The sequence below is a fragment of the Molothrus aeneus genome, chromosome 1 (assembly GCF_037042795.1).
Source record: "Molothrus aeneus isolate 106 chromosome 1, BPBGC_Maene_1.0, whole genome shotgun sequence".
NCBI lineage: Eukaryota > Metazoa > Chordata > Aves > Passeriformes > Icteridae > Molothrus > Molothrus aeneus.
In genome coordinates, this window is record NC_089646.1 from 113,467,173 (window position 1) to 113,479,377 (window position 12,205).

Sequence of the window (12,205 nt, forward strand, 5' to 3'; positions counted from 1 at the left end):
TGTCTCTTAATTTAGCGTGTGCTCCTTCCTCATGCACTGTACCAAATTCAAGTGTGTTAAGGAAATACAGTTTATGCACTAAAAATTCTTCCAAGATTAGGAGCTGCACATTATATCAGGTGCTTATTAAGTATGCTGAACCTTACTCTTGCTTAGATCATCTTTTTGGGACATGAAAAAAATGTTGCTTTCCTCACTACTCTGCTATTTACCATGTAAATGTCACTTCCATTAGGTGAGCTGCTGCTGAACTTCCAGCCTAAGAAGTAATAGTCTGCTAATAAACAGAAGAAGATTTTAGTATTTTAGTCAGCAGAGCTGGAGTGATCTTACTTGAATTCCTGGTTGTTGCTAGCATGGCCCCAGGGGCACTGGGGAAACGTGAGCTCTGTGTGGATTGGGCATGGGGCATGTCTGCTGGGCACAGGCAAGTGCTCAAGAAACTGACCTTCAGGAATGCCAAAGGAATTGCTGGAAACATCTGAGCTGTGAACCTTTCAAAAATGGTACATTGGTTGTCCCTTCAGAGTGAGATATCTATCTTAGGTATGATACTTTTCTACCTGATTTGAAATTTCTGTTTAGAGCAGTGAGAGTTTTACAAGACAAAGCATTCCTTAAATTATTTTGTTTTCCCTGCCCTAGAGGTTAAAATGGGCTTAGATAAGATGGTTGTCCATACCAGCATCTTGTGTATTGTTACAATGTAATTTTTTTCCTAATTTTTTTAAAGGGGGTAAGAAGCTACATAGATTTCATACTGAAACTCACAGATTTCTGCAGCATGATTGTCATTTTACCTCCATTTATTTTCATTGCTGACAGAGCTGCTGCCTGATCCCTTCTCCAATCTGAAGCAGACATTGAACATGGAAGAAGGTACCATCAAACAGAAGTTTCAGGATGGAAAGCAGGATATTTCACTGAGGAGTATCAGCTTTCACAACGAGAGCTGTCCTTTCTGCTCTGTAACTCAACAATGGCAGCTTCTACAATTCAGTTTTTCACTGCACTGAGCCTGCACCCCACACACCCTTCCCACCAGACCAATATACTGATGGAAGCTGCTGTATGGTTTTCCATAAACTAGGTACACATTTAAAGTTAAAGGACTGAAATAATAGATGTGATCAAGTACTGCAGCAGTACTAGGAACATCTCTGTCTCAGCAGTACTAGGAACATCTTTGTCTCAGTGTTGACTGCAGTAATTTTCTTCCAAATGTTGAGTGAGGGGCTCAGCTTTGCATTTGTGCTGAACACAGGAAGGATAATATAGAGATGTTTTTGCTATTGCTCAGCAGGGCTTACACAGAGCCAAGGCCTCATCTGCTTTTTATGTTGCCATGCTCATGAGAAGACTGGGAATGTATGGGAGGATGGGAGGAGACACAGCCAGGACAGGTGACCTCAATCACCAAAGGGATATTCCAGACCTTACGGCATCATGCTCAGTATATAAAGTGGAGGGAAGAAGAAGGAGGGGGGATGTTTTGGGTGATGGTATTTGTCTTCCCAAGTACCCATTACACATGGTGAGGCTCTGCTCTCCTGGAGATGGCTGACCACCTGCCTACCCATGGTAAAAGTGAATTAATTCCTTCTTTTGCTTCGCTTGGATGCACAGCTTTTGCTTTCCCTATTAATGTCTTTATCTTAACCCACGAGTTTTCTACCTTTTATCCTTCCAATTCGCTCCCTGATCCCACTGGTGGGGGATGGCTGCTCCTGGGGTGAAGCCCCGGGAGTCTCCCCCCGCAGTGGATACTCCAGTACCTGCACGGGGGGCAGCTGAGCCAGGCTCGGTGCACCGCCGGCCAGCCGCGTTTAGAGGCAGCCCGATGGTTTTAGAGACTCGGCTTGGGGACACTCGGCTGAGGTCTCAGTAATAAAACAGCAGTGACAAAACGCCAGGAGCGCCCTGTTCCCAACCATTGGAATTCCGAGCACCGGGCCCGCCGCCGCCGCCTGCGCGACACAGCTGCGAAGGCGCGGCAGTTGCGGTTTACGGCGCTGCCGTAAAGCGGCGCTGCCGGGCGCGCGCCCCGCGGGCGCCCTTGGCAGGGAGCGGCCATGAGCGGGAGCGGCGCGAACCGGGGCCTGGAGCTGCTGCGCTCGCTGCCCAGGGTCAGCCTGGCCAACTTACGGCCCAACCCCGGCTCCAAAAAGCGGGTGAGTGCCTGCAGCCTGCCGGCTGGGCCCGGGCGGCAGGGCGCGCCCCGTCCTGGTGTGGTTTGCCCCCAGGGCTGTCAGAACGACATCGTCCTGGCACGGCTGGGAGAGCCGCCTGGCCAGAGGGAGCGTGGAGAGGCTGAGGAGAGGATGGCACTGCTGTCTGTGTGTGGTATCCCCAGAGAGCTGGCTGATGGGTGGTGCTGGCTGAACCTCAGAGCATTGCTGGGGCTGGAGGGGAGCAGTAAAAGGCTTCACACTCCAGGTGTTTATGGGATGGAGTAATGTGTTTGGAAATGGAAGGGTAGAAGGCGTACAGAGAAAAGGAATGTGATGCCAGCTAATATTGTTGTTCTTATTTCTCGAAAACAAATCTGTGAGTGTCTCCTTATAAAGTGGTAGAGAAATTACAAAAAGAAACCAGGGAGAAACCCTTGTGGTTTGGGGGGAATATTAGTGAGCAGGGAGATGAGGTTCAAAGGCTGAAACCATAGGAATAGAGTAGGGAACAGCAAGCAGCACTCTCCTGAAAGTGCTGAAGACTCCTGAATAGTATTTAAGTGCAGTTTTGTGCTAGACTCGACCATCCCTGCCACCAAAGGAAGCTGATTTGTCCCCAAACTATTTGTGATGCCAGCCTAAAGCTGCACTCTGCAAAAATCACATTAACTGCTTTTCTGTTTTTCCTCTTAGAAAAGATCTATGACTTAATTTTTCCTCAAGAATCAGCATTTTCTCAATTGTTTATGTCTCTGAAACGAATGTTTTGTAGGTACTGGTCTTTGTAGTAGTTGTCTAAATGTACCATTGATTGTTTTGAAGGAGAGACGACGTGGCCGTGGAAGGTATGGGGGTCGGAAGTGTGGCCGGGGGCACAAAGGAGAAAGGCAAAGAGGGAATCGGCCCCGACTGGGCTTTGAGGGTGGCCAGACTCCATTTTACTTGGCCATACCAAAATATGGATTTAATGAGGGACATAGGTAAGTGTCTAAACATTTACTTAGAAATTAATCATTGTCTCCATTTCTGATCTTTCTCCTAAAGCAAGAATCCAGGATGCCAAAACAGGCCTAACTGAAAAAGTTCAGCTTCCCGAATTCCTCTCAGGTTGTTAGCTACTTTACCAGAAGAATCTCCCATTTCTTGTGAGATTATTCTTTTAATTAATTAATTCCTGTTTTGCACATCTGCTTCTTTACTCTCTTCTCCTCATAATCCTTCATGTGTAGCAGACTACCTTTCCTCTTCCAGCTGAGTGAATTTCTTCTCTTAAACTATTCCTTCATTCCTGCTTGTTTTTCCTTTTGCTTCATAACCCAGTGAACTGACTGGGAACAGTCCCAGTGACTGGAGTGAGGATGCTGGACATGGAAGTGTAATCCAAAACCTTGCTTTGTTGTGTCTCCTCACTTTATTCACCAGAAGCTCTGATCTGCTGCCAGCCAAACAATTCTGCTTCTCTTCATGGTTCTACCTTTTCAGCCCTCTGACACTGTGGTGTTTGTCTGTCTGTGCCCTGCCTGTTACATCTAGGATCCTAACAAGCTCTTTAGTACCAAATCTGCTGGATGAAGCATTAAATCACCTTTCACCATTGCTCTCCTTGGGCATTTTTTCACATGGTACTTGTTTGTGTCATGTCCTTATTCCACCTTTTTCATGTTTGAGGTTATTCTTCTAACATGTCTTTTCTCCAGTGGCTGTTCTTACCTGGAGAGGTGTGTGTTAGAGGTGTTTCCAAATTTCCTTTGCTTATATTGATAATTAAAAAAAATTTTATTAAAATTAATAAAATTTTTTGAAAGCTGGGTTTGCCTCGTCAGATAGCATTTGTGTTACCTGGACCAGCAACCATTTTGTTGCATTTTGATCTGGCCTTGCAAACTTGTGTGTCCATAAAATCCTGTTACTGGCAGTAGTAACAAAAGCCTGCTACGGCAAGCAGACAGTTCAAGGATGAAAAGACTAATGTGTATTTGTGAATTGTTAGACTTGATTTAATGTTCCATTTCCTGATACCACTTCATCAAATAGCTGAGCACTTTTATATTTCCATTCTTAATGTATGCAGTAGAACTTACAGACTTGTCCCAGTTTAAGGGTTTCCTCTGAATCTTAATAGTTTTGAGATGTGACTCAAATTCTATTTTCAGGTACTATTATTTCCTCCTGTTTGCTAAATTATTACAAGAGTAAACAAGAAGCACTTTCAATAGCTGAAGGCAGAATGTAAATCCAGAGTGTAACTCCTGCAAAGGAAATGCTGCAGAATGCAGACACTCAGCTTCTTATGGTAGTAGTGGTCAAAAGTTCATGAATAACCAACAGCAAAAATCCAGCCTCCTGCAGTGACAAGAAATTATTAGGATCTTGCTGTTTTTAACGACATCTGACAGCATGTGAAAACAGAAAAAAAAGTACTCTGTAGTTTCAATGTTGTTTGCAAAAATTCAGTGTCAGGCTCCTGTAAATGTTCCTGTGGTGAGCACTGTAAGTGCACTGGAGCAACGCTGTTGGGGTGGAGGGAGCACGCTGAACAATGTCTCTGCCTGTTTGTCTTCACCTCACTCCTCCTTCTGCCTCCACTTCTTGAGCCCTTCTCTGTAAGGGGCTGTCTGACAGCACAAATTCTTGTTCCTTGTCCTTTGTACGTGGCTTGCCAGTAACAGAGATCGGCTGCTTCCCAGTTTGTGAGCTGCCACTCAGAGCATTCCAATAGCAGCCATCAAATGGATTGTAGGAGGAAGTTTTGGGTATCAGCACAAGTGGTGTGCATAGACAGGGATAGACTCTGGCTTTGGAAGCTATGCTAAGGATTGGTTTGTACAGTAAAGTTAGATCTTGAGAAAAAACAAAAGTAGGTTCTGCTGAAGGCAATGGCTGTTGTCAAGAGATTCCATCTCCCTTTGGGGAATGTGGGTTAATGCATATTTCCTCAATGTTTCTCTTCCTTGATGGTGTTTTGAGGGAGATTCCTTTCAATACTTTCTGAGATGTTGGGTACAGTGGTAATGGATCAGAAAATCTTGTATGTAAGCTATGCATGTACAGAATTTTGCTGGTAGTCTTTGATATATGTTTGTATTTTTGTTTTTTTCACTGTGTGTCAGCGAAGCACCCAAGGTGGATTCACTTTGAAAGTGGTCATTATTTACAGTCTTGTTGGTTTGCCAAGGAGTGCTGACACTGTAATGTCTTAGTAGTTTTTTGGTTTAGGAGTAGATAAAAACCAGAATATCTCAGTTGACCAGTTGCTATTAAAACTTCAGTTTGGTAAATTTCTCATTGTCTTGTTTGGGTTGTTTGATTTTTTTGTCTTTCTGTCCCCAGCCTCAGACGTCAGTACCAACCTCTGAGTCTTCAGAGGCTGCAGTACCTGATTGACTTGGGCAGAGTTGACCCCACGCAGCCAATTGACTTAACTCAGCTCACTAACGCCAGAGGTGTGACAGTGCAGCCTCTCAAGAGGGATTACGGTGTCCAGCTGGTGGAGGAGGTATGCAAACAACACACTTGGTACTTCAGCCTTTCAGGTTGTCATTCCCATGGTTTGGAAGCATCTTTGATTCTCCAAATTAGTTTGCTGTGGGACTTTTGTGGATCATAAATCCACTAGAGGGCACTGTGTGTCAGCAAAAAAAGAAATAACTGGAGGATGTCTTCATACCCAAGGGACTGCAGAAATCAGAGTTAAGGAGTACATAACAAAAGACTGAAGAAGTATTTTACAACAGAAAACTGAAATGTACTGAAAAAAGTGTATGACTATTTTGGAAATGGAAAGTTTTTTTATTCACCCCAAGTGACTGAGAGCAACTTGGTTACTTAACTCTGTGCATGGAACAGACAATTCATAATATTTTTCCAGGATTTAATGGTCCTTATGAATTTTCAGAAAAGAATAAATGTGTGTCTTAAAATACTCATTTTAATGTTACTGTAATATCTGTTGAAATTTACAGGGTGCTGATATTTTTGCAGCAAAAGTAAATATTGAAGTGCAGAGAGCATCTGAATTAGCAATTGCAGCCATAGAAAAAAACGGAGGCATAGTAACAACATCGTTCTATGACCCAAGGAGCTTGGGTAAGAACTTCTTTTAATTTCTGCCTTTTATTTTTTTTTTGGATGTGCAAAGATTAAATGATCCAAATCAAAGTTTCAAACACAGTTTGTAGTAGAAAGTCATCAACTTCTAAGCTTCAAAAACAGCTACATGTATGTTTATAGAATCATAGAATACTTTGGGTTGGGAGGGACCTTAGGGATCATCTAGTTCTAGCCCCCAGTGAGGAATGACAATGCATCCTCAATTTTGCCTTTTTTAACCATTCACCTGTTTAGCCCTTCCAGTGTTAGTAATTGTATACCAATCAACCAGTTAAGGAAATCTGAATAGCTTTGTAAATAGAGGAACTAAAAATACTGTTTTGCTGGATTTTTGTCTTCTGTTTCCCATGTTTAATAGCACTAAGAAAACTCAGGAAAAAATGGATTTTAAAAACACTGTGGATGTTTATATTTTTAATTTAAAATACTTTTCCACTTAAAGTAAGGAAGTAAGTTACAGAAGCTCAGAATCATTCCAGTTAAAATGGCTATTGTTTTCAGAACACTTTCACTGAAGAATGAGGCTTTGCTTTGCTTGAGGCTGCATCCTGCCTAGCATTCATTCATGCAGTTTTTATTGACAGTAACGCAGCTTTCATGTGTGAATGAGGCTGAGAAGAAGGGGAATAGACATTTTAAGTGTGCAAAATATGTTACCCTGGGGTGATATAAGTTCTGGGATTTTTTTTGGTTCCACAAAATAATAAAAATACTAAGATTAAAAGGTTCTGGAATATAATTTTCCAAAATCAGTAAAATCTGAGGAAGAGAAGATAATCCCACAAAGGACTAAATAGGTGCATGTGCCATTGAAACTTTATTTAAAATACTCATAGAAGCACTAAATTTGACATTAGTTGGGACACTGTGTAAATAGCTGTGCAAATGCATGTCTTCAAACTGGGAAATAATAATTTAAATAAGTTCAGTTATGGTTATCTTTCCCTAGTAGTCATTCTAAATGTATTAGAAGTAGCAACTCTTCCAGACTGGCATTATAAATATCAATTAAAACAGAGTTTTTTGTGTGGTTAAGTGAAACTTGCAAACCACTATCTCATTCTGAACAAGAATATTCTTGAGATTCAATTTTTTGCTTAGTCCTTTTTGATGTGAGTGTAGTAACTAATTTAGTACAGAATAAGAAGACGTCATTTAATGTTTTTAAATCTGTGTTATGAAGTGCAATCACTAATCTTCTCTCATGTTTGCCCACAGAAATTTTAATCAAGCCAGTGGTATTTTTCCTGCGTGGCAAACCTATCCCAAAGCGAATGCTCCCACCTGAAGACCTCGTCCGTTACTACACAGATCCCAGGAATCGGGGCTACCTGGCAGATCCATCCAAGGTTGCAGAAGCCAGGCTGGAACTTGCCAAGAAGTATGGCTATGTCTTACCAGACATAACTAAGGATGAACTCTTTAAGATGTTAAGTGCACGCAAGGATCCTAGACAGATATTTTTTGGTCTTGCTCCAGGATGGATCGTAAACCTGGCAGACAAGAAAATTCTGAAACCAACTGATGAGAATCTGTTGAAATACTACAGCTCATGAATTCAGGACTGGACACAATTGCAGGTGTACAGGAAACATCTGGGTATGAAATAATGGGTAGAAGTGATGTGTGTTTGTTTGTTTTTAAGACTCCTATTATACTAGAAAAAACATTTTTTTCTTCATGTAATCTTCTGGTGTAGCTCTCAACTTTTTTATTGTCATAATAGAGTGTATCAGAAGTCTTAACATTTGAAAACAATGTGGAGTCTGACATAAAGTGTGGGTCTGGGCACTTTCTCTTCCAATGGTTTGCCAGTTATTTTTTTCAGACAAAAGGTTTCAGTGTTGCATTTGTTTCAGAGGATAATTCCAAAGAGTCATTTGACCTAGTAATTAGTTTATATTTCCCCCTCTCAGTTTAAAATGGGAAACGTGACTCTACAAAACCAAAATTAGTTTTACAGTTGTATTGCATAAAATTTCTAGATAAAAGTTCTAGAAAATGTATCTTAAATAGTTCTAAGAAGTATTTTTGCTTGGGGAAAAGTAAAAAGAACCAGAAATAAAAAAGTACTAAAGATTGCATTAACCTCTTCAATTCCATAGCTATATTTTGGATTTTGCCATTGCTATCGATAGCACTAGAGCTTGAGAGATCTTGATTTTTCTTTTATTTCTTCATATGCAATTGAAGAGGACAGAGTGTGCAGTTCAACATAACTTTCTATCTAAATTTGGGACTGGGGGGGAAGATAGCTGTCTTAATTCAATGGCCTTTATTATTCAGAATTTAAAACTTGTCCTGACACAAATAAAGATGCATAGCAGAATCCAGGGTCAATGGATGACAGTGACAGCACATTATAAAGGATGGGGATGTGATGGACGAAGTACACAGTCAGAATTCAGTTTTCAGCTTGATCACAAATTGCATGTGTGACAGTGGACAAATTAATTTAAATGCTGTGAAAAATTGAGTAAATTGTGTTTATGGGAGACAGCATTTTAATCACACCAACTTGATTAAGTCTTGAAAATATTTTTCAGCAAAGGTTTGTTTTATCAGTTTCTCCAGAATACTGCATTATTACTATGCAAGAGTATTGTAGGTTTTGTGTGGAAGCATTGGGCGTTGTGTGGACTGGGCATTTGAGACAGCGAGGCAGACAGTAAAGAAAGATGAGAGGGGAGACCAAGATGATGTATCAGAATGTGCTCTGACTCCTTGGAAGTTAATGAGCTGCTTCATAATTATGTGGTTTAATGGAAACTGAATTTGGCTTTAAAATAGTCATAATTTGATTATAAGAATGCAGGAAACAGTTCAGGAGAACAGAACATGAGATGTCATTTTGCTTTCCAATTTTGATGTGCCTTTGGAAATGCTACTTAGAGTTTCCTGTAGCTGCCAAACCATCCCATCTCATAGGGAAAGTCCTCTGTGTGCTAGAATCTCCTTTTTCTCCTGTGTAACATCTGTATTTTGCTGGTATACCTCAATGGGGGAGGATTTAAGAAAAATCTTCTTTTTCTTTCAGAAAATAAAATGAAGCAGATGAATTTTTGTTGGTGTTTGTCAACCAGCCCAGATTTTTCCTTTACTCAACAACCTGCCTTTTCAATTAGTATGACTATCTGTAATCATAGAACAAAATAAAAGAAGTCTTCTCATTCTGATTAAATAATCTGAAATCAAGAGATTAAGAATAAAAAGTCACTAAATTTTGACAATTTACTCTTCAACTCCTATTGTTCCTTGTTAATGTGTGTTAAATGCTATCAGTAATGTTCATTCCCCTGACTTGGGGTTTAAGTATAGGTGAAACATAGCAAAACAACAGCAATATAAAATTGGACAATGAATAGCAGGAATTTTGTTTTAGTGGCATTAACATTCATATTTTATAAGGTGTCCAACACTTTTTTGGCACGTTAAGAATAATGCTGTGTGCCAAAAAAAGTACAGTTGGTGTTAACTTGAATGTGAAGTAAATAACTTTCTCACTTTAGATGTATCCTGTTCTGCATCCTGATGATTGTTGGTTTGGAACCTTAAATGACAAGCAATACTTTTTTATTTTTCTTTTTTTTTTCAAGTTTTTGTTATTACAATAACTTTACAATAACAATATTACTACTGCCTCCATTTGGGAAGGAGTTGGAGAGGGGGAAGAGTATTTATTGCCTTCCCTTATTTGTGCCATAATGTTTCTGTTTTTATGAATCAATTCACAATTGTATTTTGTGGAGGTGGTGGTACTCAACAGGAAAGCTACTTAACTGGAAGTGAAGAAGGAAGTTACTCATATTAGTGAAGACCAGAAGACAAAAGTGTTTATGTATCATTGTGTATTTTGGGGAGGAGAAGACGGGGGAAGGCAAGTTTGTTTCCATTTCTGCTCTTTGTATTAAAATGAACAAATTGCTCTCAGCAAGTTTTTTTCTGAATCAACTTCTTTGATACAGACACGCGTGCACACGCTGGTTTCTGTAGGTTTCTAAATGGTTTTCAGGTGAAAGGGTAACTTGGATAAAATGATAACAGTGAAAGAAAGAATGAAAACAGGAAACAGATGTCTGGTGACGTTGAGGGATTGGATAGCACTTATTCAGTGGACGATGTCTTAGTCACAAGGCAGCTGTATCCTGGCTCTGATACTACAACGCTACAAATACCTTGGAGCCAAAACAGCCACGTTCCACAAAATCCGGTCATTCTACTTTATAAAGGTGATCTTTTATCATCTTATACTTGGAGAGGGCAAAAAAGGGCTATATGTTCCTTTATTTAAAATATGCAATGATTGTCTTTTTTTCTCACTTCTGTTAACAGTAGCCAGTATTTTGTATGAGTTGTTTGCATTTTTATTTACTAGTGTAAAAAGTCACAAAGCGATAGATGATTTCCTGTTCATTTTATCTCATCAGGAACACAAGTCTCCTAGCAACCAAACACAGAATTATCAAAAGCACAAGTAAGTTATTGACAAAGTTTCTAATAAATCCATAATAAGTAGTGTCCCAAAGGACTCTTGTTTATATGTCAGGCTTAATGGGGCAGGACTAAGCCAATGCTGGCATCTAAAGCCATTCTCATTACTTAAGTATATGGACCATGTTTTCATGTTCATAAGATAAAGGATTGTCTTGGATATCCTGTTTTGACAGGGCTTTTTCATGTGCAACAAGGTGTGACACGGCAAGAAGTACCCAATCTACTGTAGGTGGAAAAGTATTATGGGGTAGCTGAGGAAAAGGAACTTTTATTTGTGTCACAAAGTGCTGAAAGCCGTGTCAATTTTTATCAGCAACATCATACTTCTGAATGACTACTTGATGAAACTGATTACAGATGTGAGACTGCAATCTAAATAAAGATCTGTAAACATGTACATACCTTGTTGTTTCATCCTGTGATAATCAGAAATCATGTGTTTCTTGGGAGCAGATTCTACTGACTGCATCCAGTCAATGCTATACTTACAGGTGGCTGGCTGCAGACTCAAAATGAAGTGGATTAAAATATGTGTTTTCCGTTTTCTCATATGTATAACAGTGATAACATGGCTTCATTATACTTCATATAAAATTTGTGTTTAACAGTCAAAAGTTGACTGTACAATCCACTGATTTCCAAAAAAGAATAAATTAAATCAGTGGCCCTGATCTGAATCTTCGCTGGCAGTGTGCCAGCATTGTTTTGAAGTAGAAACATAATTGATGTTAGTCCTCCAGGAAGTCATATAAAAGTGATCAATTTTCATTACTCTTCTCATTACTATTTTATTATTTTCTACTATTATTTCTATTTTCTATTATTTTCTATACTAAAACCTTAAAGTCTAATGCAGAACTAATTTTGCACTCCTTAACACAAGTTTTTCAAGCAATTTGAAATTGTTGCACAAGTCCCATATTTTATTTAACCGTTATGTATATCTAAAACATGAATGATGCTCTGTATATCCAAAATGTCCAGTTCAATATCCTATATGCAGCTTTATATTTTAAAATTTTCTGAAAATGTAATCAGTCAGGAATAATTTTATGTAGCTCACAATCTGTACTGTTTAAGGTTATGGTTTGCTCTATGAAAAGAGAGGTCCATATGTGACAGGGTTCTTGCCCATTAGAGGAAAATTAGGAACATTTTAAGCTCCTTTATCGCCCACCCAGGTGGCTCCTCTTGGTCTTTTGTAGCAGAAATACACAGCATTGTCTAAAGAAGGATGGTTTCTCAGTGGAAGCAAACCATCCTCAGATGTATTCTTGTCTCCTGTGCTTAATATTCCCTCTGAAGCATCTGCATCTTCCCAAGGTCTCTTCTCACCTTTCCCGTTGTAGTGGTGGGAACTACAGGGCTCAATCATTCTCACAGTGTCATCCTGTCTGGCCCACTCTGGGTTTGAAAATCTGGTTGTTTTA

At 39.8% G+C, this 12,205-nt stretch overlaps 1 protein-coding gene across 1 annotated transcript; it reads left to right on the forward strand.

Moving 5' to 3' along the window:
* Positions 1-2,049: 2,049 nt before the first annotated feature.
* On the forward strand, positions 2,050-11,172 carry MRPL15 (mitochondrial ribosomal protein L15). Its single transcript, XM_066563220.1, has 5 exons — positions 2,050-2,171; positions 2,994-3,151; positions 5,502-5,667; positions 6,134-6,257; positions 7,500-11,172. Exons 1-5 carry the CDS (start codon positions 2,073-2,075, stop codon positions 7,835-7,837), a joined length of 885 nt encoding a protein of 294 aa, XP_066419317.1. The 5' UTR covers positions 2,050-2,072; the 3' UTR covers positions 7,838-11,172.
* The last annotated feature ends 1,033 nt before the right edge of the window (positions 11,173-12,205 follow it).